The sequence below is a fragment of the Aptenodytes patagonicus genome, chromosome 15 (assembly GCF_965638725.1).
Source record: "Aptenodytes patagonicus chromosome 15, bAptPat1.pri.cur, whole genome shotgun sequence".
NCBI classification, from domain to species: domain Eukaryota; kingdom Metazoa; phylum Chordata; class Aves; order Sphenisciformes; family Spheniscidae; genus Aptenodytes; species Aptenodytes patagonicus.
In genome coordinates this window covers 7,926,082-7,952,473 of record NC_134963.1, presented here as the reverse complement: position 1 = coordinate 7,952,473, position 26,392 = coordinate 7,926,082, and the positions used below count along the sequence as shown (strand labels likewise).

Genomic DNA, 26,392 nt, shown 5'->3' with positions numbered 1-26,392 from the left:
GATGGATGCAAACTGTTAGACGCATTCATTAAAAAAAAAAAAAAAATCTTACTCTGCAGGATAATCGCCTTAAACCCAAGCCGCTCTGCATAGCTACTGCCCTCATTTGAATTCAGCTTGTATGTGAATCTGCAGAGGCCTCAACCACAGGGCTTTGCCTCCTTCCTGGCATTTCAGTAGATTATCTCTATGCTTTGCCATCGCCTTGAGATTAAGCTTGTTTTACTACAAATTCAGCTGATATTTGCTCTGTGTTCAACTGGCACTGCTCATGTTGTCTGTGTTACAACACACAGCATTTATTTCCTAAAAAGTTGCAGGATGGCTCAAGCTGCATTTTTACCACTCAGCCCTGAAAGCAGGATCGAGGGGAGAGCTAATGCTTAGTGGAACCTTTCCTTGAATTAAAAACCCTTCATACGTTAGCGAAGCCGCTCGGGCTGTCTAGTTTCTGGGAATCAATAACAGCAATGACATGCCTAGGGGAACATTCCCAATGGCTGCAAGAAAGAAAAAGCAGCATTAGTGGACCTAAAATTAGCCTGACATGCAATACTTAGGGGCACACGTACGCTTTTCTGCTCCAGCCTAGAGAACAGGTAGGACGTTACATTTTTGGAAGTGTCTAGTTCCAAGTGCCGCAGAGAGTCAGAAATGTTGATAGCTTTTGAAGTATGGTAGCAGCAGCTGGCAGAAAGGAGCCCGGGGTGCAACACAGCTCCTTTTCAAAGCGCCAGTCCCTCTTTTGAGTCACTGCATGGTGCTGGCATAAAAGGATCTCAGGAAACAGCAGAGCCCCAAAGACAAATGGTGCAAGAGACGAAAGATCTGGAAGGAAGGAGCAGCAGGAGTGAGAGCAGCAGCTTCTTTCTCCCTCACCCCAGAAGAACTGGTTGCAGCTAAGTGTGATGTGGACAGAGAAAGAACAGGATTGTCTTTCCTTTCCCCAATTAAAACTGATTGATTATACACTAATAGCAAAAAAAAAAAAAGTGCCAATCCCCACCCCATCCCAGTTTTGAGCATGTTCCACACCAACTCCAAAACTCGGGAAAGAAACAATGAGGGTCAATTTTCTAGAGGTGGAACAGGAAAGAAAAAGCAGAAGGCATCAGGGACACAAGCACAGGACTCCCAGGACAAGAGCCATCGAGGGCTATCTGGAAAGGCAGTACCTGGACAGCACGGAGAACCTCCCACCGGGCAGCCAGCGGATGGTAGGAACACAAAGATAAAAGCTGGTATACATCATATTTAATAAGAGTTTTGCTCCGCTGGCTCTCAGGAAGGACAGCTGCTCTCTTCAACAGCATCTCATCCCACGGGGGCTCAGCAGTACAACTCGGAAACACTGTGATCTAGGCTTGAAGATTAGTGCCCACACAACACCATCTTTTCTGACTGCAAGCTGGAGAACAGAGTAACTGACAAACCATCTTAAGAAAATGATTTTTATTTCTTTTTTTAATTTCTTTTTTTTTTTTCCTTTTTTTGAAGTGCTGATGTTTACAGATATGCTTTTATTTCTGATAATATAGCTTCGCAGCAATTAAAAAAAAAAAAAATCACAATGCAGCTAGCAGAGCAGCTGAACTAAGACCCATAAATACCAGCACAGAAAACAATGGACAACCACCAATATTTCTATACATGAACTATTATTTTAATGTCACATTTTGACAATTGTAAATGGTCTACAGAATGTATGTGGGCAAAAGGCAATAAGTGAGTCTTTTGAAACACTAGATGTATAATAAACAGCGCATTATCAACATTTACATGATTCACATCAAATTGATGACATCCTAAATGTATTCCTTTTAAAGGATAGAGATTTTTCAATAAAATATTACATTTCATTTAATACTCTGGTACAATACTTCATACACTGCAGGAAAAAAAATAAATGCAAGGTCTACTCCACCTAATAAAGAGGATCCTTTTTCATTAGTCTTTAGTACTGTAATAAAAAAAAAAAATCACAATAATGTCATAAATAAACAGGCTTGAAATTATTAATTACGTTTCACTGTTTAAAAGGGAGAAATTAAAAATTAATTTGAAATAATGAAGTTATGGGTAGAAAATCAAAACCTGACAACACATCCTAGTACCAGCTGTGATTTTTCCCATCCCTACAACAAAAAAGGAAACAGGTTTTATAACTTCGTTAGCCATATCCTAGTTAATTGTGTTTCAAACACATATCTTACAAGGAAAAAAAATAAAGTTTGGTGAGGATTAATAGGAGAACCAATCAGTCCTAACAACAGTTAGCTGAAATTAAAGTGTATGCTATAAAACATTCAGTAAATGAAGTCTGCAGCAAATTCATGCTGGCATAAATTATTGTGCCTTAGGAGTTGGGTTAAAGTTTCCCTTGTGGTATAAAGTCGTCTACAACAGAACACTGCAGAACTGCATCCCTTTTCCATTCCACTGATACAGCAAAAGCTTGTAAATCAATGCTTAAAATTTATTCTCTAAAAACTCACTAGAAATACATGAAACCCACACTCACTTATCTCCCCTGAACCAAAGGACATTTCTCTTTCTTGCTTCATCTGTCACAAACCCCAGCCATTGTCTAAAATAACTTTAAAAAAATGCTTTAAGAATCATCCCTCTCTTGCCGGTGCATGAAAGGCAGACAGATTTTATTTTGCAAGGTCTCCCCTTTGGTATTCAGCAGGGCCTAATACTCCAGTTAAGATAGGAGTATTTGTTCACAATCTTTCAGATTCTGTTCCCCCCGCATTGACATTCTTCCACCATATGCTCCCCAGGATTAATACGCATTCTGCAGTAAGAATTTCCCTGGTTCCAAGAAGAAAGAAAAAAAAATCCTACAGCGGCAGGTTCTAAACAGCTAAAATGAGGTCAAAAGAGGCAACTTTATGTTGGCCATGTAACTGATTGCTGCTTATACAGGTCAATCTTTTAAGACACATCACATTAACTGAGTTCCTAACAGAGTTCAGATTCATTCAGGATCCTTCTCTCATTTCTCTTGACTTTCCCCCTGACTTTTCAGTTTGGTGCAGAATAGCTCCAAACGTGAACACGCGTTCCACCTTGCTATAACGTATGAAGTGTAGAATTTGTCTAACTTTGCACAAAGTTTTAGACAAATATTTAATTGCTATCAATTGCTCTATACAAATACCAATGCTTATAACTGATCCCTGTTCAGCAGGATGAAGCTGTAAACAGGGACAGGAGAGGAAGCAGGCGATGTAAAATAGGTATCTCGCTACCGAATGAATAGGTTTCTCTCTCATCATTACTAGAAATTTTAGATCTAGAAAGGGCACAAGTATTTATGACTAAAGTATAAAGCTATGACATTAAAACAGATATTATGGTATGCTGGTGACAGGAGTTCCAAAAAAAAAAAAAAAAAAAACCCCAAAACCCCCAAAGCCTCAAAAGACAAAAAGGACAATAGGCAAAGTAACAAAATTCTGCTTAACATTAAAGAAGCACCTTCATTCAGTTCAAACAAAATGTTCAAATATTTGATTTTGCAAAGGACTCTCAGGAAAAGGTAATGTAATCTCCCACTTAACCTTTCACAAAGCTGCATTAATTACATTCCAGGCTTTAGCATAATTTCACTACCCAATTCCATTGGCCCTGCACCCTTGCATACAGCAATTTAACGCAGCGTTCACCATCTGCACCCGCTGTATGAAAACGGCAGTAATTCCTTAACACCACTTAAGTCACAGAACTTCCCCAGAAACATGGGGAAATATGTTGGTAAGACACCACTGGTACCCACTCCTAGGGACCGATTCTGCCCTTAATGCACACATGCAGCTGCTAATGGCTTCAAGGGGAGCTTCTGGTCCAGATAATTGGACAGAGCAAACGAAGCGAAGAAACCCAATTAACTGGCAGCTTAACAGCAGTTCTTCGTTCTAGAGTCTCTAGAAGAGGACTTTGTCTCATTGACAACAATCAGAAGTGGTTTCAGATGAACGTGATTTTTTAATCTAATAGGGACAGCAAATTCAATGCAGCTCTGAAAGGCACTTCAGGTAGAACGGTAATAAACTCCTGCCTGATCAAACCAACCAGAACAAGTCTGCTGGCCTTGCTGCCCATGCTGCCCTTTTCAACTAAGGCAATTTTAGTGGATAGCTAGCTTCCATGCACTGCCTTCCCCACACAACTTTAATTTAGCCACTTACACTAGCATAAGGCCTTAAAAAAAAACCAGAAGGCTCAACAGCTTCCACCTCCCCAGCAGAAGGGGAAGAGGGTTACCTTAAACTAAGGTAACAGCCTGCACAGTGGGTTACTTCTTTCACTGTTTTTAATATGCTGTCAAGGTGTCATCATGCAACTTTTCAAAATACCTGAACTCTGCAAGTTTAACCTCTTGCTTAATAGATGAGCACAGACAAATTAACATAGACAGTGTCCTCACAAACTGCTAGGCCACTGTGTCTTTTAAGAGATACAGTAAATTTCTGTTTTGGGTAGAGATCATGTAAAAGAAATTTTGTTTGATGTAAAGGCTACCTTGCATAATTTCTCAAAAATAGCCCACCCAGCCACTCAGCTAAGTCGCAATCAAAGCCATCAGTTATCACAAAAAGCACCTTCATATCAATAACTGCTCACCCCTGTGAAACTCAGTCTGAGTTTGAAATGTATTAGGACTAATTTTATCATGTAGCTGATTCTATTCACGCTGGTGATCCACTGTTTTCAAACAATCAAGTATTGTTCCCATCAGTATTTTACATTAGTGTAACGGATTTATCCATATCATTACTCTCCCACCACCCCACCCCCCCAAAAAAAAAATCCCACAACTGCTCAAATAAGGAAAAAAACCCAACTAATAGCCATACTGTGAAACAAAAATACTATTTAAAAAACAAATGGATGACAGTCCAACAGTTTGCGGGATTCAAAACTGACTCTACAAAGTAGTTGTCTACATTGTAGAAAGGATTTCCTTTTATTTGGAAAATGAGCAATTGTAAATCAGGTATTGGAGAGAAGAGATATAAACAATCTTTAGATGGTCTTAAGTTTTGCCTACTGTTGAAGGATTAAAACCGTGAATAAAAAGGTACCAAGCCCTCAGAGTTCACCGTTCATGTGAAGCTTCTTCCATCTCTTTCTTGACCTTTTTAAAAACCATATTCATTTCTGGGAAAGGAAGGGAGAAAAAAATAAAAATTATTTAGGGAAAAAACAGCAGTTATTTCTTATTCTGACATTATACAGAAGTGCTCAATTTTGACTCAAGAAAGCCTTAAAAGCAACCAAAAGTCTCAAACCTTGCTTATAAATTGCATGGTACTTTGGCAGTAGAAGATGAGATTGTGTATAGACTTGGAGAAGATCCCTGGACTAAATGGATTAAATGCATTTAGAGCTACCAATTAGAAAAGAGAAAATAGGATTTCTGAGGTCTTTAAAAACACAGGGGGAAAGACGACAAAAGGCTTTAGATTAGAATCCAAAAGAAGTTAATGACTAAAGACACCTCAAATTCAAAGGTACTCCTTTGCTGTATTCACAGCTCATTAACCAAAGTAGCAGATAAACCTATTAGCTAATAACCTATATATATTCAGTTGTCTGATTGCAAGAACCAAATTATAACAGATATTTAAAAAATAACAGAGAGAATCTACAGATTTGTATCTCAGCAAAAGCAAGGATTTAATTTTTACTAGTATGACAATACTACACCAACTGCTCACACCACGCAGGCACAACAGTAAACTTGCTCATCGCATTTTTTGAGGCTGAGCATGAGATTAAGTGTTCTTTGAATGTCTTTAGATGCACACAAATCCTTAGCATCGACCAGGAGCAAAGATCACTTATAAAAGACGTGGAAAGTTCAGACTGTAGTTGCTACTCATCTTCTGCTAGCATGCAGAATTTCAGTCTCCTGAATAATAAAGACTTCCAAGTTATGTCACTGGTGAGTCAGGACATGAGAACAAAGGTCGAACTACCAAGCTAATATTCCATGTTGTTTTGAAAGGGTAGCATAGATGTAACAATTAAAATTAGCTTCTGGAATTTAAACGCCCTAAGAGGGATAGAGCACATGCATTTCAGGCATTAGAAAATCCTTCCTATAGTTCTTCTCATAGTTCGATTTTGTGTACATTTTCTCCAAACCCCACAGCTTCAGGCTGGATATGCACACTCACTCCCGAACATACACACCTGCCCTTGCACGGAAGTCTCTGTACATCTTCTCATCTGAAACTTTTCTGCTGTTGCATCAGCCCCACATTTTCATATACTCTAGCACTATCTTCTCTCATTCTGAAATGAAACAAGTATTGACAGTCTGAAGAATCTAGTTTGAGAAAACCACATTCATACACACAACATAATTCAGTGACAATTTATTTTGCTCAATTTATTTTAAGAGCAAAGCACAGAGCAACAGTCTAGGGCAGATTCTGTGATAACTCATTCTCATCCGAGGTCCCTGAAGATTAATTACTACAGTTCAAAACTCACACACTAACAACAGAAGCAAACTTACTCTGGACACGTTGGGGTTGGGGTACAGGGTGGAAGAGGGCTCTGATCCCCACTTGTCTGGTCCGATAAAGAATATTTAATGTTTGTGTATTCGTGACCTTTTCTCTTACTCTTCTGTGAAGCAAAACACAACAAAAAGCCAGGTTTTGAATTACTAATAGAAAACAATCATTGAAGTAGTGCAGAAATTACATGTATAACTAATCACGTATGTTTTTAGAAGAAAGGTTTTCTCCATGAACAGAAGAGAGCTCAATTCTGTAGATAACACACACAACATGGATAGGACCTAAAGGTTGGCTTTAGCCATTTGTTACAAGACCTGAAAAGCCTCACTTTTCAATATTCCTCTTTCCACCACCATCTCCAGCAGAATCTACCAACCTTATGAACCAGCACTCCTACACAATCTTCATCTTACTTGGCAGAAGAAACCACACTTCATTCTTTAATAGACAGTATCAGCCAGTGGGCTTCCCACTGACCTTATTTCCAGCTTGGAGATGTGGCCAAATGAGTAACAACGTTGTTTGCAAGATCTCTAATAAAATAACATCTTAGTCCATTAGGTTTGATATAAAAAGAACCCAAGCTGTTATTTGTATTCTGCAGCATATGTTACAAGCTGCAGCCAATTGTGCTGGCATTCATCTAAAGATACTGAAGGCTCCAGCAAGCAAAGCTACGCTAGGAAAGAAAGGGGATATGGCTTTCTTCCTTTTCAAGACAAACATTCGCAACACATGCATACACTGAAACTGACATAGAAATTAAAGCTTCACTTTAAAGTTTTACAGGGTACTGGGTTGGGGGGGGGGGGGTGTTGGGGGTTTTTTGTTTGTTTTTTTTTAAATGCTCTAACAAGCACTAATTAACTGGCCTGAATCAATCTCACAACAGAGGCTGTCAGAGCCTCTAGGGAGTTCTGGCTGCTGAGTTTCCATTAAGAACGCTCTGTATAGCAATGTAGGTTGAAGATTTTCCAAGATGGCCTTCTGAGACTCGCTCAAAACTTGCTCAACTTGTTCTGTTACTTTACTGAACTTCTCCCCTCTCAGCCTCCTACTTACTCCTGACAAATCACTTTCAAATAGACCACCAGTCGAGATCAATTACCTGGCTAATGCTAAAAAATAAGATTTAAACAAAATGCAAAGGTTCACGCTCTGCTGCATTCTACAGCGTTATGGGTACAAACCCCTCACCTGCCAATAATATTCTGAAGCCCAAAACTAGGGCTTGATTTCCACCCCCCTCCCCAAACTGCATGATGAATGGCAGTTCAAGTTACAGATGTACTGTACAGTAAAAGCAATTTTAAAAGAATCAGTCAGTTCTTCTATTACTTAAGCTGACTGAAACAGATAAAACAAGCCAAGAAAAATTAGGTATCTGGCTTCTCTTCCTTCCACTTAATTCACTGTAATCATCCTTTCTAATTCAGAATAACAGAAATGTGGTAAGAACTACTTGTTTCCTAGATGTAAGAGAATATACACATTTCCACAGGAAAAAACAAACAAACGAACCCTAAAATAAATTCACTTTGCTTTTCTTCTACACTTGTAAGAAGACAGGCAATATTTAACATGACACTTAACTCTATGAAACCTTGAGGCTGTCAGCATTGCAATGCAGGAGGGAAAGCTAGCAGAGGAGGGAAATTTTTCCTGAATATAAACAAAAATCAGGCATATCTATGTGAACAGATGCAGCTATTCACATATCCACTTCTTCAGCCCAGCTGGTTGCAAGTCCTGCATGACAACAGGCTAGCTAATGTGACTCCCTAATTTCTTATCAGAGCTGGCTTGCGTTCTTCCAGACTGAAAAGCAGACAGGGAGCACGACCTCATATTCTTTCCTGTAAAGGTGCCCTAATTGACTTCACCAGGTTTCCTTCCAGCTTTCACTGTTTGCAACTGCAATTAAAGCAAGCGTAGAGAAGGAGGTTCCAGAAGTTAAAGTTTCTCAAAACACAGCGTTTCATTCCCAAACTATGTTTGTGGGGTGAACTTCAAGCATTCTCGATAGTATTCTACTACTCAGCCAATTTTCTTCCTGCTCTATCAAAACATGCTTTGGAGCATCCCCAATTCACAATGTTTTTTTCAGGACATTAGTTCCTATAATCACCGCAAAGCTTTGCTTTTGTCCGAGAAGTTTGGTATTGTTTTATTCCTATAGCTGCCACTAGCCGTAGTTATAGGTCAAGACCTCGAGGTAAAGCAATGTTCTATTTCCAGTTTCTTAAACTTTTATACCTGTGTCTTCCGAGCTAGTAATGGAACAGAGGATGAAACACAACTAACCGAGCCTCATCGCTATAGGAGAAATATACTGCTCCACTCAGTATCAAAATACTATTCAAAACCCATTACAACGATCAAGAGAAAGTTACAGATCTACTTTGTAAACGGCAGCAGCAGAAACAGACCATATTCAAAAAGCTGAGGATACAAGGCTTGCATAATGACACACACAGAGATATGAGGCAGCTCTAAGGCGAAGTGAGACAACAAAGCCAGGAAAAAAAACAGTACACCTGAGGGATTTCTTGTTCTTCACTTCATGTCTAATCACCCTCAGAGCACAGAACAGCTGTCCTGGGGGGAGGAATAAAGTCTCTATCCTCTCTGCTGAACAGTGCATCTACATCATGTAGGCAAATATAAAATAAGCTCTGCCACACTCAAAAGCAGCCAGAAGCCACACAAGAGTGCCAAGCCCGAGCTGGCACACTCCGTCTCTAAACAGGGATTACATCTCACACCTGGCACTGCGCTTACCGCGCAGCTCCCCACATCTGCCTGATCAGTTGTGTGTGTTTATCTCCTTCTGAGCAGGAAGCCAGCTGCAGAAGGAAAGATACTGAAATTCTGAAACAAAAAGATAAAAATCCCAGATGACCAGAGGTTAGGGCAGAGAATGAAAGCAACAGTGAGTAGAACGTCAGTTCTTTATTACAAGATGAGGTAACTTCTGTAAAAGACTGTAAAATTTGAGTGCAATGAAGTACTTAAACAGGAAGAGTGAGGTGAAGGTCTTGTGGTTGTCATCATATATTCCAAAACTTTTCTCATCTTACCACATCAAATCACTCTTCTAACTGCTTTTTGTTGGACAATGTACTGCAAGATCACCACACTCATTCTTTAATCTTTCAGTCCAATATACTTACTTCTTACTAATAAACATGTAATTTAAGACTCCAAAACACATATTAGAGCTACTAGCATTTGAAATTGATTATCATACTTCAGAAATACAGTTAACAGATGGGAAATCTCTTTAAAGCTCAATAGAGCACAAGGTTCTGTATTAATTAACAGAAACTTATCTTTTATTCTTCTTGCACAGAAAACTAGACAATATTAAGGGAATTTGAGATCTGGGGTGCAGGGACTGGGGGCCGGGATCCCATACATGCAAGCATTTTCAAGTAAGGTAAAAGCAGCACTAACTGCAGTCATATGGAGAAGCCTCTCAGACCGATGATTTTCTTGCTCTGCAGGTGGCCAAACACACCGTTTTTATTTTACAGTTTTCTAATCCCACCTAATAGCTTAAGTAATTCTTAAGCATAATGAATTGAAATATAGGCTAGCTTCTCTGAACAGGGTTAACAGGTTACAGACCCAGCCTTTTCACAATGCATTGGTTATACAGTCAGCAGTCAGGCCTCCAAAAGTAACAGGCAGCAAACGAGCAAAACTGCTCCCTGTTCCAATGAGAACATGTTCCTATGTAACATTTTCTACTCTAGGACAAACATACCTGCTCCTCTTCAATTCTGCGCTGTAACGTTTCAATGTAGTGCTGTACTGCCATGTAAATAAATCTGTACTGTGCTTCCGTCTGAACCATTCCTGACCGTTGTGATCTCACCATCTGAATGGTCTTTGGAACATCAATATCACAGTCCACACCTAGGAAGAATCATCATGATGTTAAGAACAGTGAAATAAACTTTGGAGGAGAGATTGTCCTCATCTTCCAGCAGAACACAGCGTAGTTGAATGATCTTGAAATAAGCAAGATTGCTAAATTTAACACGACGATTCGTCCTTGACTACTAATACACATATTTGTAGAACTGCAGCATAACGTGGAAAGCTGTCCTGGGGGAGAAAATGGCATCACTTCACACTGTTCCAAGATGACTTTAAATGCAACCTAGCTCATCATACATGCCGAGTTAGTGTTTACGGCAGTTTATACATAAATACAACACCGTTCTCCAAAAACAAGTTACTCAAATTCAGCGTGCAGGAGTACATTGACGACCACACACTCATGAATTATTTTAAAAGAAAAATAGAAAAATAAATAAGAAAAGTAATAAGAAAAAACATAATCAGACTCCTGGCTAATCCTCAGCTTAAAGTTTTCATTATGCTGAACTGGAGCAGGGTTTCGGCACTTTGATTCCAGCTAAGTCAAGAGGAATGAGCAAATCCTTTCTATGCCAAACACACACACCTACTCTGTAGCATCACTAGAATCTTCTATTCTATCAACATTCCTGTTGTTTTACTGTGATGTATCTGTCAATGTCTCACAAGAAAATAAAAGTGGGGGGAACCTACCTTTTTCTCTGATTATGTCAATAAGAATATCAATCACAATGAAAGTTCCTGTTCGCCCAATCCCAGCACTGTAAAAACAGAAGGGGAAAAAAAAGTTAATTGTTTTGCTCTTTCTGAACAGGCAGCAAAACACTAGTCCAACTAAGAGTCTAACATTAAGAGACATTAGACTTCCAAATTATAGCCAGAGTCAAACCAAGCCACACAGCCAAAAGTAACTAGAAACCCAATCAACTTAACATGGAAGAGACCAAAGTCATAACAGCACTTCTGTACCTCAGCATTTATTAACATCCTTGAGTCAGAACAAAACTACAAGGTCAGATCTAACGTTTCCTTGCCTTATAAGAAGTATCTCATAAGGTGAGACTGAGAAGAGAGCACTACAGGAGGTGGGATAGGATACTAGAATTTCCATGATCCTGCACCTGAAATGTACCTAGCCAAGACTGGTACCACCTTCTCATACAACATCAGCAATTCTTATTCATACAGACATGCACACTCTGAAAGGCAGCCTGCTTCGAAGGTAACCATTTGACACCTATCTAGAATATATCATTTTGCAAAACAGAAGGCACAAACACTTTGACAGATGAAAGTCTGAGTAGCTCTTGGGTAAAGTTGTCTTCTTTTAAAGTTTTCAGCTCCCCCCACCAAAAAAAAGGGATCCAACAGAACTCCAAAGGCATAGAGAGTAGGAGAAGCGTGGTGCTCACCATACCTGCAGTGGACCACAACTGGTCCCGCATCAGAAATGCTCTCCTGCTTATGGTGCACCTCCTCTAGAAAGTCTAGTACACCACCGGGGTCACTTGGGACTCCATGATCAGGCCAAGTTCTGAAGTGATATTGCCAGACTGTTCTCTCTGTGTTCCCCTGGAAGGAAGATGCCAACATGTGAAAACAAAATCCTTCAGGTCAAAATCCAGCTAAAAGCATTTATGTGGCAAAGCTGAGTCAGATCGGAAGGTGGCATATCCAGCCTGCTGCTCAGTATCCACAGCACCACACCTCTCAAAGGAGGGAACAAGCCAGAGTTCTTCGTGGCCTGACAAGTCAATCACACCACCTGCTTCCTCAGCTCCCTCTTTCTCATGCAGTTGTTTCCAACAACATTTCCATCTTCACCTTTAGAAGCCATGGCAAAGTTCTGTCTGAGGGTGACCAACAGCAAGGGACCTTCATCTGTCATACTCATCATTCACACCTAGTGGCACTTACCTTACACACTTCTTCCCACTCAGTTCCATCCCACGGACGTACCAATCTAACACATCCTGCTTATTTGCTTCTTACACAATTCTTTTTGCACCCTGATCCAAATTGTCCCTTAACAAGGAAGTGCTATTTCTGCACTAGTTCACTGTTTCCTTCCTCATCTTTTGCATTCCTTCCCTTAAGTGTTCTTTCTACATACTGGACCCACACACAACCATTTTTCTAGTGCAACCATCTCATGAAAGGGAGCAAATGCCTAGCTAGACTTAAGTGTGATTACTTAAAAGCAACACCCCTCTTTCTAAATTCCCTCAAAGCTCTGCAGCAGTGCATCTTCTGCCAAAACATGCTTAAGTATAAGAATCTTCAATTATCCCAAGAACAAAGCAAAAGATGTATGGAACTAAACCTGGAGCTTCAAAGAAAGAGACGGGGCTCAATTTATTAATCTCTTAGTGCTTTTATTGATTCCAAAGAAACAGTCTATTTCTGCAAAATTTTTTTTTGTGATCTGCAACCTAAATTAGAAGGACAGAGTTACTAACATACTTACTTGCCCAACTTTAGAAAGCTTAAGTTCTCTTAGTGTGTAATCGTGTGCTGCACTTTCCTTAACATTCCTAACACGCATAACACCGTACTCCTTTAAGGAATATTCATCAGGCCAGTACTTGACACACTTACTCTGCAAAATTTAAAAAGAGTAATCGGTAAGAAGAAAGGCTGGTTTGTAAACTGGTTAACAAACACATTTCTGAAGCTTTCATTTCTGAATACATAGAAAACAATTACTAGCGCCAACTGGGCAGCTAGCTGACAAGGTAAAGTACATTTTAGGGGGAAGTTTCTCTTCCCCATAACAAACATCGGATGATTTCAGACAAATAGGTAGAGGCAATCTTTCTTTTAGCAGCTTTTGTGATCATCTTAGTACCTGCTTTGCCTCGACAATTTCAAAACCCGGAGATTAAAACACTGTTACTTGTATCTCCACCCAACTACAGGTTGCAAAATACTGAGCATTTCCAGTGGAATGCTGTAGCCTTACAGGCTATTCTACAATCAAAACCCAACAGCCTGCAAAATAAATACAAGTCAAAGGTATAAGCCGTTTTTAGCAGAAATGAAACTTGGATGCTTGCTTTTTTGTCACTTAGAGCAGAAAGGGCTAACATAGCTCTCTGATTCAATCACCAAAGCAACAAAGAATTGCTCCCCGTGGCAGGGGACTAAAGCCTCCTGTGCCTGTAGGTTTCGAAATTTAGAGCTTTTGGTGTGCTGCTTCTCTCTCAAGATTATCTTTGGCCAGGGATATATTCCATCCACTGAAGAATAGGTTCACCTATTACTACTTTCATTTGGTTCCTGTAAAAGCTCAGGGAAGAGCGACTCCTGTTAGCCTGTGAATGTAATACAAGTCCACACAGTATCAAATGAGAAATTTAGCTTCCAGCAATAGCAAATGCAGACCAAACACCAAGTACTACAGAGAAACATTTCCTATTTGCAGTTACTACTGCGTATTTATGAGAAAACATGGCAACAAGAAAGTTCCTTCTGCCAACGCAAGATACAGTAAGAGATGATTGAACACATGCTTTCCAGCCTCCTTAGGCAACAAGATGCTTTTCTGTTACTTTTGCCCTTCTTTCCCTGCCATCTCCAAAAAGGTACAAGCTAAAGAAAAGATGTCGATCTTCACATATGCCAACATAACTTTCAGTTTCAATACAGAACTCTGAACACAAGAGCAGTTGGTATAGCAAGTCTGAACAGTAACACAGAATGTTAAAACAAGCTTTAGTCTGATAGAGGGGATGCATGTATCATCAGTTCAATGGACTGCCTCCAAAACAACACTACTTTAATTTGTAAGTATTTGCTGCTTCTACAGCGCATTCTAAAGCATATTCAGAACTCTGTACAGATCTGAGATGTTTCATAGTTCCTCACTTCCTTTGGCAACGTGAAGTCATCTCTGATGTAGAGGTTTCTCTCCTTCCTGCAGACCTGAAAGCATCTTGGCCTGAGATAAAAAAGCTTTCATTTTATATCAGGACTGTTATTTGCAATTCTTGAAGAAGTCAAATAGGCATCAAAAAAAAAAAAAAAAAGAAAAAAAAATAATCGGTGCACGCAGCAGCTAAGTAATCAGACATTAAAATGTTTTATACAGCCAGAGCACAGAAAACAGGTTTAGCAAAATTTGGAAAGAATCATGGAGAAACTGCAGAGGAGCATAGGCCATTCCATAGGTTATAAAAATAAATAAATAAATAAATGTACTAAGTGTATTCAAGTCAACTCTTCCAAAACAACCCCATAATTTATTTCTCTTCTTCCAAGAGAAAGACCTAAGAGGAAGGTCACTGGAAAAGGGTAGCGTCTCCCTCCTTCAGTTCATTCTCAGGAAGGAAACACATATCGTGCCCCTTTATAAGGGTGATGAATGGGCATAAGTTTACAAAGCCTAAAAAAATCCACAAGACAGAGTCTAAGAGTTTCTACAAACACCACAGCAGCTTTGATACCTAGATTAAGAAGAGAAGCCCATAAAATCTACTGCTATTTGTCTTCAGTACATATACACAAAGCCTCTTCTTTTTGTGGCAGTGGTAAGGAACCCCCACAATTATCAGTCACCCACAGAAGAACATTAGCTATACTTTCAATTCAATGTTTTTCAAAAGTGACACTCATCTAACAAGAGAAGAGCTTTCCATTCAGAAATAGATCATCGGATTATTGAAAAAGGTGGACAACGGTACGTGGAAAAAGCAGAGAAACTTAAAAAAGAAAAAAAAAGAGAAGAGAAACTGTTTACCAAACAGAAAAAAAGATCAGAAGCAACACATTCCAAAGATAAAACTATACTATACACAGGAAGTGGTATGTGACCATTGCCAGAATATCAGTATTCGACTATTTCCTATTCTTTCCTGCCATGTCATTAGAACCCAGAAACAAAGTAATAGCCTCAGATTTGCCAGAAGACAGTGAATAAGACAAGATCTCTGCACTTAAAAGGTAAAATGGAGGTTCTTGGCATACACCATTGCAGGAAAATTTCCTCTTTCAGAGCATTAAATACTGCCACAGCAATTCTCAAGGGGCTCGCAGGTTCCCGAGGCTGAACAGGCAGCTGTCTTCAAGCAGAACAGGGTAGTCAAAGGCAAAGGACCTGACTTTAGGAATAAAAGTGCTAAATCACACTTGGTTGAGGGATTTCTAACCAGGTACAGTTTCAGTTGTAATCACTAGCTGAGCACATAGTAAGAATATTATCAAATTCAAGCATAGAAAGTAAAGCCAGAAGAGAGAACAGCACTCTGGTAAAGCCTAGTAAATGTGACTTGAATGAGGTGAATCTGAGGCAGTAACTTCCACCCCACAATTCTGCTTTTCTAGTAAAGTCTATACAAGCTTGGTAAGATAAAATAAATAGCAATACTTTTGTTACAGGAACAGGGAGTTTACCCCTTCAAGCATGCAGAATGCCTGTTTGGCTACATCTCGCATTCCAGTGCCCCATTCCCTAAATCATTTTAAAATACATAGATTCACATTCAGTGGATAAAATTTAATCAGTCAACCCTTAAAAAAGGGAGTCCTGATGATATGATAAGAGTGTACCCTCAATTCCCACGGGCACCAATATAAAAGGACACTCAGCACCTTCCAGGTCTCCAAAGATAGTGGTGGCACACCAGATTTCAGCATATAAATCAATGTAACAGCCAGTTTAGTCCTTACTTGCATTCAACTGTCTTGACCTTTCCTACGGCCAGTTTGAGAGTCTGTTTTTACCTTTCCTCTTTCAACTTCTTTTGTTGTCATAACGATAACTCGAGAATTCTCCTGGAACACCATCCTCCAAAAATCATTCACTGTATTCTGTAGGCAGCCTTGAGTAGCAATGTAGCTTTTTTTTGGCTTTGAGTTGTTGCACTTGGTTTCAAACTCAGGCTAGAGAAAAAACAATTTAACAAATGGTGACAAATGGTTACAAGACTAACTTGGATTTAGGTATGTTCAAGACTAGACATGGGCTGTGCCAACAAGATTCCTGCAGGTAGGAGTATACTTACCATAATAATATTAGCATTGATATAGTCTGAAACAGGTTCATTTGGATCACCATCATGTAGAACAACTCTGGTATGATCAACTGGAAGAATATATATGTATGTTAAGCACTTGCATCCTACAGTTGTGAACACACAGCTATTTTTAAATATCCCACAGACAGGTACGTTTCTTACTGCTACCAGAAGCTATTAACTTATCAAACTCAGTAAATTAGGGGCTAGAATATTCAACGTTTCCTCTTTTGCCATTTCTTAAAACAAGTGGCCAATTCATAACAAACTAGATCAAAATAAGTGTTCGCGACCCCTAGTAACTCATGAGTACATGGACAGTCAAGCACTAAGTCAAGGCAAACGGCTGCTGGATTTGCACCATGCAGTTTTGTACCACAAATTAATCCTCTTAAATTTAAGCGTTCCAGTTTGCTGAGTAACCGTTTAGGGATGTGACGCTTTTAAATGAAAGCTAAAGATAAAAACAATATTTGGGAATCAAAATATCGTTATCTACAAAGTGCAAGTGTTTGAACACAAATTGGAAATTGCATGGACTAATACTGACAACATAAGAGGGGAAATTATCACTAAAGAGAAGAAAAAGCACAGTGGTGACTAATTAACCCTGTAGTTACAAGCTAAGAAAATAAAGCACAGAAAAGTAGCAGGCTTACATTATAATGAAAGAAATCAATACTTACAGGGTAAAATGTTTTTGTATCTATTTTTGTTTTTGTTTTCTTGACGCTGACCTTCTTTACGACTATAGAGAAGTTTGCATTCTTGCTGCTGTAAAGTCTAAACGAAAACAGCACAAATAACTAGTTTTAATAAAAGCAGTATGGACTGTTTCGCCATCATTACAGCGATCCTTTTTCACAAAAAGGGTAACACTTGATTATAATGCCAGATAGTCAGAGAGAGAGGAGGGTACTGGATTTCTCCATTCAGACTTAGTACAGCATTGCTCACAAGGTATATAAGAAACACAGGAACATGAGTGACAAGGCAAGCTATTTTCCACCTGATAATTATAAACATCTATGAATTCAAAGCTTCTTTAAACCACAAATGATAACCAGCAAGTCCTCATGATACTGTTCTGACCAAGCAGATGCAAGTTGGTCCCTTAAAGCTTTTAGCTGTAAAACACTGCAAGGAAAATATAACTGGTTACAAAGGACCACAACAAAATTTTGTCTGTGGAAATCTGGCCGTCTTAAAAGGCACGCGAAATAAATCAAATAACACAAGCAGCACGCTACAGAGCAGGTCCAAATAAACATATTTATCACTAGGTCTTTCTCACCAAGCATAAAAGTTAGGAGTACTATCGCATTTCTCCTTTTTGCTGAATCAGGCAGGTAAGGAGTTAAAAAATTTCCACTGAACTGGCATTAGCTTTAGTACCAATAAAGATTAGTAACTAATGCATTCAAAACACTGCCAACCTGCAAAGAAGTAAGGCATTTTGCGATCCAGTGCTTCTCTACCTGAGCTGTACTGGATTCCTCTAGGCCTTACCAGCCTTCTTCCACTCCTTCAGCTACAGTGAGTCTGTAGTAACACTGCTGGAAAGTCCCCAAAACAAGTCCCTGAGATTACAAATGCTGTGCTACAGCAACGCCACAAGAGCGGATCCTTGCAAGCTGCAGCCAGACCAACTCTAGACAGCCAAAGAGGAGGAAGGAGCACACAAAAAAACCCAACAAAGCACATCAACACAAGCAACTGTATTTAAATATCAAGCACAGTAAAAAGTCCTTCAGCAGTTAGAAGCAGAATATTAGGAAGATATCCTTGTCTGTTCCCCTAGAACAAAAGTCCACATGAGAATGCTACAGTATTTTCAAAGGTATGGATGAGACAGGTAAAATGCCAATGCACAACCCACCACCACAGCCAAGTACCACTTTAAGTGCTCTAATTATTCTCTTCTACCAATGCAAGGCCATTTCACTAAACCAGTACAAAATTTTGCCCAGACTTTCTCATATTACCCTGTTGGGGGAGGAGGGGGGTGCATTAGGTAACTACCAACAGGGTTATCCATAAATCATCCTAGTGCAGAAACAATAAATCTGCACGGAATTTCTCCTGTTGGCAAGGAGCTAATTTCTCAGTGCCTAGTTCACAATTAATATGACAGGGACAACAGCAAGTCCATACTTCACAGCCATGTTGCTTAGTAGCAAGTCCCCCTACTTGCAACAAAGCTGGAGGGACCAGAATCTCGACCTCTGTTCCAAGTTTTAATCCCAAAAGCAGTACTGGCCTGGCTAAAAGGAACACTCAGGCTTTGAAAGCTGCTCCCCTTGTTATTACCACTCCTAATACTCTTGCAGAGATTGCTTTTACTTTAAAGCTTGGGCGTGTCAGGCACATTTGCTCACTTCTATTTCAATCTCTGTTATTGTTACTACCTCACTTAGTGACCTTGGACAATTAGGCTCATCCTAAAGACAGGGAAACCAAAGAACAAAAACAATATAGGAGAGCTGCCAGGTTTCATGCCTATGAAGCAAAAGACAGAAAACATATCCCCATAAAGCATTGCTTGCTACTACTAGCGATGGGTGAAACAGCACTTCGCAGTAAGCTCATCTCTTGCCACACTGCAAGAGTCTTTCAAGTGCCATTATCAGAGAGCACCTTTATATAATATTAACACTTTTGAGTCTCAGCCAAGTGAAACGCCAAGCAAAAGAACTGAAAGCTAAACTTTGCTAGCAGGTTAAAAAATTGAAACAATTAAGAGTGTGGAAACCATAGCTTCAGACACATCTTCACTTCATACAGTTAATCATTATTGCTTTGAGCATCCCTGAGGAGAGATCCGTGAGCAGCAACGACTTCTAACAAGCCCATTAAGAGATGTACACAATGCAACAATAAATCTGAAACACAGTCCTCAATTTCACTGCAACATCCAAGCATTATGCTCATCAAAGAGCCGTTTTTCAGAAGCAAAACCATTACAAGGACTGTCAACATTTCTGTCTAATGGTTCACGGGACAAGAGGTACATTCTTAAATATGCCTGAAGACAAGTAATTTATAACTACCATCTGGACTGCCAAATCATAAACAGCACAGGCAGAGATCCATGGACAACCTAGAGTTTGCCCCGCTGCCTCCTGCCACCAAGGCTGACAGCTACAGCTTACCTGAGGTGAATGAAAAAGCATGACATGAAAACTGCTATGCTGCTATGAGATTGCTTAATTTCCAAAAACACAGTGGAAAAAAATAAGGTTTAGTGCTGACCTCACTAACAGCAGCGAAGGGGAAAGACAAGTGGAATGTCTCACAGGTAAAATCTTTCATTTCTTACATTTACTTTTTCTGGCTAACACTTCTGGCATGCTAGCAAATACTCTTCTTCAGGAAGCCAAAAGACAGGAAAAGACTTTCCTTCTAAGGACCAACTGATAAATCCATTACAAGACAAATTTATTCAACAAAGACCAGAGCTCAGAAAAGAAGTCATAAGTGTCAAGTAATAGTTCATTCATACTTTGACACATCAACAATCCATTCCTAAAAGCACCACACAAGTGCTTCCCTCCAGAAAAAGAAAAAAAAAAACAAACCAGATATTTATTCACATAGCTTCTAGTAAGCCAGCACCAGTTACAAGAAGGGAAAGCCAACAGGGCACACTTTCCTTTTTATGCCCTCTGAATAAGAGTAAGGTAAGCTTAGAGTCTCCAGGGAAGCCAACAAACACCCTTTTGCTTGGCTAACTTGCAAACGTATGTTCAGCCTAAACCACACAGTGATCACAGGCACAATCTACGTGACTGTGTCATGATATGATAAAGCACACCACTAATCAGACTTTTTTGCAAAAAGCACTTAATTCCCATATGCAAGTCTTAGCAATTAGAGCAGGTGTGGCTAATCTTCCTGACCCTTCAGGACCCATATCAGAGTTCATGTCTTAAACTCTGCAAGAGAAGCAAGTCAAAGGTTGAGGCCAGTTTACCTCCAGGGGAGGTTCACAAGCAATAGATGAAAACTGCTCCCCAGGGGATCCACCACTCTACTGTCAGGGTAAAACAGTCCCAAGTCCTCAGCAATGGCCAGAGCAGCCTCTGCTGGTTTGCTTCCCCCTCCAGGTGGGATTCTGAACACTGAGCAGTCCTGGGTCAAGGACTGCCCCCCCTGCACTGGGCACAGGGGAAGAGAGAGGAGAAAGCTTAACCCTCATTTTATGATTTCCCCACTGCCATGACCTCACCTTCTTATATTCCATCCACATTCGTAGTGAAATGTGTTACCTCTTTGGTAAGAGTCTTTTGCTTTTCATGGATTTATTTTTCTCCTCCTGACAATAATCTCAGAGCAGATTGGACAGTACATTCAGCTAATGAATATGTCTGATCAAAAAAAGAGTTTCTTCAAGAATGGCTGCTTTGCAAATCCGTCACTATTCAAGAAGTTTCTCAAAATAGCATTACACAGCCAAAACCTGCCTCTCTGTCAAAGATCAGGACTTTCCAGTTTCCTGTTGCCACCTGCTGGTGGAGTTTCAGACTCCACTGTGGTTTTCTTACGTGTGTGGGGTATAAACCAGTCCATTATATTTAAGACACTTCTAAGGCTTTTGGCTATGACCATCACATGCATGTAGCTGTTAAGTGACTCCAGTTGTCAGAGATGGGTTAGGACCCAGGCTAGACTCAAGTAGTTTGGAATGTGTTGGTTAACACTCACACTTCATTTGCTCTGCTTGAAAAATTAACAGTTTCAGCTGTATTTTCTTTCAAACATAAGTAGCTCCCCGAAATCATTAGCGCTTCAAAGAAGGGGAGAGCTGGGCCAGCACAGCTATGTTACACACACAAGAGGTGCGCAGATAGGACAGAAGGAAAGGCAATGCTACTTTCTGAGGGGAAAATGGAGTTTTGGCTGCAGGCAGAAATTAAACACCCAAACAAAACAAAAATAAATCTCCAGGAGTCCAAGGAATACCTATCATCAATGTTGCTTCATGTCAGAGCTTGCTGCCGTTACTGCTTCACAATAGTTTTAAGATCCCCAAAAACAGCTATCAAAAAGCCACAAACTCAAGGGCAAGAGCATATATTGACTGAGAAATCACACCAAAGTTTCCTTAAAGCGATGGTACCCAACCTCCCAAACACAGCAGAGTGCAAACCGAAACATCCTCTGCACTGAGATGTGCAACAGAAAGCACGGTGCAATCCCCTCATATGCACAATACATCTGACATATTGCAACTGCATCAGATACCACTACTGTACTAGTACTCTGGTCACCAAGAGTAATGTAGGCTAGGAAATAGTCCTTTGCCTCCAGAAACGTTAATCCAACCTACAGGCCTCTTCCTGTCCACATGAAGAAAAGGACCACAGGAATCAACCTGATTAATTGTCCTGGTGGGCCAGAGTTGTACATAAGGCTTCCTCATGATGGGGAGGATATTCAGGAGGGATTGTGCTAGGTATTGAATGAATAGCATTGAAGAACATCATTGGCTCTTAGAATCAGGAAAAAAGGCAAATATTTCACTCATTTTACTAGCAGACACAAGAGTGGAACTGGTAAAATTTTAATCCATGCTGTACCTGACACAGGAGATGGAAGAGCAAGAACAGGGATCTGAAGTGACAGAGGGGGAGATGAGAAAATCTCAGGAAGGCAGTAACAAACCTTACTTTTTAGTAGTGTAGAGATTTAATACCATAACACTTGGAACGTAATGAAGTACCTCAAATTCTTCCCAGAAGCCCTGCTTGACTTTATCTGTAGTCTCTGCTAGCTTGCTTAGCTCTCGCACTCTGCTTTCAATCTCTGCAGCATTAATACGGGTAGTATTCAGAGGCTAAGAAAGATACAAACATTAAACAAAGGTATAACCAGTGACAATTGTGAGAAGACAGTTAAAACACAAATCTCCTACACTAAGTATATTTTATATAGGCAGTTCTAGGATCCAGGCATCTCTTTGGACTTCAAAACTTTACAATTCATACAACGAAGGGTAGTGAGGGTAGAAAGGAAGGGGGCAGGGAACAATTGCTTTTAGTTAAAGTCTCTCGGTTGTTCTTCAATACATTGTCTCATTTCTGGACTAGTCCTGCAATCCCTATGGACCACGATGAAACCAAGAGAAGTTCTGCACGCATCAGAGACGTAAGAGTCTATCCTTCACAGGCATATAAAAAAAAATGTTCCCATTTAAATGACTTTGTCATCCTGTTTCACGAAGTTTAATTCTTCATTTTTGCATTAGGAAAGAAAAAAAAAAATGATGTCTCACAGAACACATGGAAAAGCCTGCACTTCAACAATATATGCTGAAGATAACAAAGCTTAGTGGTGTCTTCTCCATTCACTCACCTGCTTGAGTTGCAATACTGTGCCCAAAGTTTCTACCATAGGGTTCTTCTTGTAATGTTCCACTAGATCTGTCAGAGAGTCAAATTTCTCCCCTCCACCAACATCGTATTTTAGATCCTTGAAAGACAGATGCTCATCAAAATAAATGCACTTCATACAATGAAGTCTACTCTAGTATCGTCTTTAGGCTATGCAACATATGAGAAATTCTCTTTAAAACCATATGTAGAAGAATCTAGTAAAATCCTTCTTCTAAGGGATGGTAGAACCTTAATAAAAAGAAACACACACACACACTATGGAGGACATTATCCTTTTTGTCATCTAGTTGAAAATCATTTTATCTGCCTTTTCAGGAGAGCTGATTCCTTCTGAACTGAGGTTCAGTCAGCTCAAGCAGGCTACCTGAGCTACATGACTAGAATCCAGGAGATAGCCTTGGAAATCAATTCAAATTCCTAAAAGAGTATCATTGGGTCCTGAAAGGCTGCTATTGACTGCCACCATCCCTATTTTAAGGAAGCAATGCTAAGTTATTTTCTTCTATGTCATAAATGCTACTAGTAGTTAACTGCAAATCAAAGGGGTTTTCTCAAAAAAAAAAAAAATTCTGGTAGTTTAGCTTTTACAGTCTTGGTAAGCCATTTCCATCTCCAAACTATTTCTGTTACTGCATTTTAGTAGTTTTTAAACAATTAAGACGTTGCACTGTCTTTTAGGATAACAAAACAAAAAGAAAATGACAAAATTTGTGATTTTTTTTTTTTAAATAGCAACCCATGGGCATATATGAAAATGTCAAACGACTATAACTTAGTAATACTTCACTGAAGAACCACCCTATATTAAATTCAAGCTTTAGATGTAAAACTGTTCCTTGGATTCAATACTCAAAATTTTCACAGAACGTTGATCATCTATCAGGTGCAACTTTATAAACTGACAGGAGAAACAGATACGCTCGGATGGATCTCTATTTGTCCAATTACTCATACTTTTATATAATTTGTCCAGGAGACTGCAAATCGCTTAAGAAGATTCATGAACATGAGAGGCTCCATCAGCAGAGGATTTGAGACAGACTTCCGATGCAATCAAAAGCAAATCTATTAGAAGGTACTTGACAGCATGATTCAGTCAGGCAAGCGGTCAAAAAAAAAAACACCCCACCACTAATAGAATTTTGATGCTATCAAATTAGTCAATTTGATCAAACAGATGATACATAGCGCACAGTACCACAGGGAAAGGGGAAATGTATTCAGCTCCCTGTAGTGAAGTGTAAGACGGCCCTCCTGTTAGAATAAACCCACTGCCCATGGAAGTAGCCCTGTTAAAGAAGCACGTGCTTCATCATACCTGGCAGTGAATCATGACATGTGTCACTTTAGATTTCCCATCATTACTTTCTCCTTTATCATCTCCTGTCCGGACAGAAAGAACAAAGTCCCCAGGGTGGCTTTGACTCTCACGCACAAGAAAGCTTCCATGTTTTCCTTTTTCTGTTAATAGTTTTTCAGCTTCTCTTCCAGAGAGATGCCCATGAAACCACCTTTAAATAAAGTAAGATATAGACAGGTACCCTATTTGTCATTCCAGCCATGGCTGAATCCACTAAGTATTTATTATAAAGTAAAATGCTTACGTACACTGAACAACAATGTCCAGGTCTACAGAAAGCCTCAGTTTATAAAAATAAAAAACAAAATAAGCCTTGGAAGTGTACATGTGCATACACACGAGTGATTACAGAAACACTTCAAAGCAAGCACTTCTATAAGCACTGAAATTTGCATTTCACGCAATCTTCAAATGAAGCTTTGATTTGGATCCTTTACAACTGTCCAAATGGATTCCGTGGTGTCCAATAAACACGAGCTTACACTGCAACCTTTTCCTCAGTCAAGGCATCTATTCTTCTTTTATTTCCTTCACGAGGATGCACTTTCCTGATAAACCTGTGGGAACTTAGCATCTTTGAGACCTTACCCTTCCATCACGTTAGGAACTGGACAGGATAATCACATCAATCTCAATTCTTCAAGAGACATGGCCAAAAAGGCAATAATCCTCCCCACTACTCTTAAACACAAGCCATTCTGAGGAGTGAGAGAACTTGTTTTAATGTTTTTCCTTGTTTTTTCACCTCTGAGAATAAACTGATATCTATTGGCCATAAGGTTTATTTCTGACATACACATACTTCCTCAGTATATGTCAGGTCTAAAGCCTCAGATTCTCCTTATTAGCCATGCTCCTAAAAACATGAGTTTGAGCAATTTGAGGATTTGCATGTCATTCACTTTCTTACACATAGGCCCACCGCTGGAAAAACTGTATATATATGCTCAGAAATACACCTGGGAATTCTTTGCAGTAATAACAGCTTCAGGAAGCTTTAGGAGAACTTCTATAATAAAACATTCTCCCAGTAAAAATAAAGGGAACTATGCCCTCTTTTTTAGTATTGTATCACACCAGGAAGAATGCTGAAGAAAATAGGTTCTCGGGCTTAGATTGGTTTTCCTTTAATCATGTTTATTAGTCTATTTTGCAAGTCACCTCACCGAAATCAGTGGGACCACTTTTAGTACAAGATAGTGGCCACCCTTTCATCAAAAGGGAGCTGACTGTAGTGTTAATAGGGATAAAACATACATTTATTAAGTGCATGGACACTGAGGTTTTCACCATTATTTCTCTGACCTTTCAGATGTAGGATCAGCACAGTTCAGCGGATATTTCAACTCTATAACATCTCCATTCTTTTCCTTGAGCTGTCCATGATGTTCCATATAATACTGGACTAACTCAGCCAACGTAGCAAATTTCTCTCCTCCATAGAGGTCATAGTAGTCTCCTGTGTTCTGGATCTTGATGTGGGTGACAGCTCCAGTTCGTCTAATATTTGAAACAAAGGGGGAAAAAAAAAATAAAGCACACAAGTCAGCTGATTTCCAATCAATCACTTTTGTATTTAGTGTTCTGTTATCTGAGTTAGAGAAATCCATACTTACTACATTTGCATCACTTTCCAACTGAAATATTGTAAAATAGCTAAGCTAATGTACCTCTGAAGTGTGCTTCAGCCACATTTCAGTGGCTTGCAAGAAGGGGAAGTGGCTGTCCAACAGTCAGGAAGAATAGGGAAAAAACCCTTAATTCCATAACAAAGGAATCTTTGAAGCCACTGTAAGCTCTGTGGCCTCACGATCTCCAATAGAAATCCCTCAGACCTCCAAGAATTGCACACACAAACACAAAGGGTGGAGGGGTGAGGAGAGAAGAATTCAGCATTCTAAACACCCATCAGAGCTTGTTTGCTCCTTTCCCTAGAATTTCACACTAACTGCTAAGATCTCTCCTTCAGTAAACAGTTGCCTTTGCCTGATGCAAGTCATTTGCTCCCAAAGTCTCTAGTATTAATGAAGAACAGCTCTCTGAAAGAGTCCCCTTCTTCTCAACAAGGCCCGTTATCTCAAAGGTATCCAAGCAGCATTATTCTTATCACCAATCCCACTTTTCCCTTTTCCTTTATCTACATCCTCTTGCCATCTTTTCCCCATCCCTACCACGACACACACAGTGTCAGGG

At 39.7% G+C, this 26,392-nt stretch overlaps 1 protein-coding gene across 2 annotated transcripts in view; it reads right to left on the bottom strand.

Annotated features, from left to right (window-relative positions):
- Positions 1–1,437: 1,437 nt before the first annotated feature.
- Positions 1,438–26,392, bottom strand: part of PTPN11 (protein tyrosine phosphatase non-receptor type 11) — a 30,432-nt gene continuing 5,477 nt past the window's right edge. The window contains exons 3-16 of one of the 2 annotated variants that reach the window (XM_076353145.1): positions 25,505–25,699; positions 24,158–24,350; positions 22,799–22,915; positions 22,167–22,280; positions 17,131–17,227; positions 16,433–16,512; positions 16,152–16,310; positions 12,898–13,029; positions 11,848–12,002; positions 11,124–11,191; positions 10,312–10,463; positions 6,536–6,648; positions 6,208–6,309; positions 1,438–5,169 (exon numbers count right to left, since the gene is read on the bottom strand). In XM_076353145.1, the coding sequence (XP_076209260.1) occupies positions 6,240–6,309; positions 6,536–6,648; positions 10,312–10,463; positions 11,124–11,191; positions 11,848–12,002; positions 12,898–13,029; positions 16,152–16,310; positions 16,433–16,512; positions 17,131–17,227; positions 22,167–22,280; positions 22,799–22,915; positions 24,158–24,350; positions 25,505–25,699 (1,645 nt within the window). In that variant the 3' untranslated portion in view covers positions 1,438–5,169; positions 6,208–6,239. The remainder of the gene's footprint in view (positions 5,170–6,207; positions 6,310–6,535; positions 6,649–10,311; positions 10,464–11,123; positions 11,192–11,847; positions 12,003–12,897; positions 13,030–16,151; positions 16,311–16,432; positions 16,513–17,130; positions 17,228–22,166; positions 22,281–22,798; positions 22,916–24,157; positions 24,351–25,504; positions 25,700–26,392) is intronic. The other variant, XM_076353146.1, reaches the window with a different exon arrangement.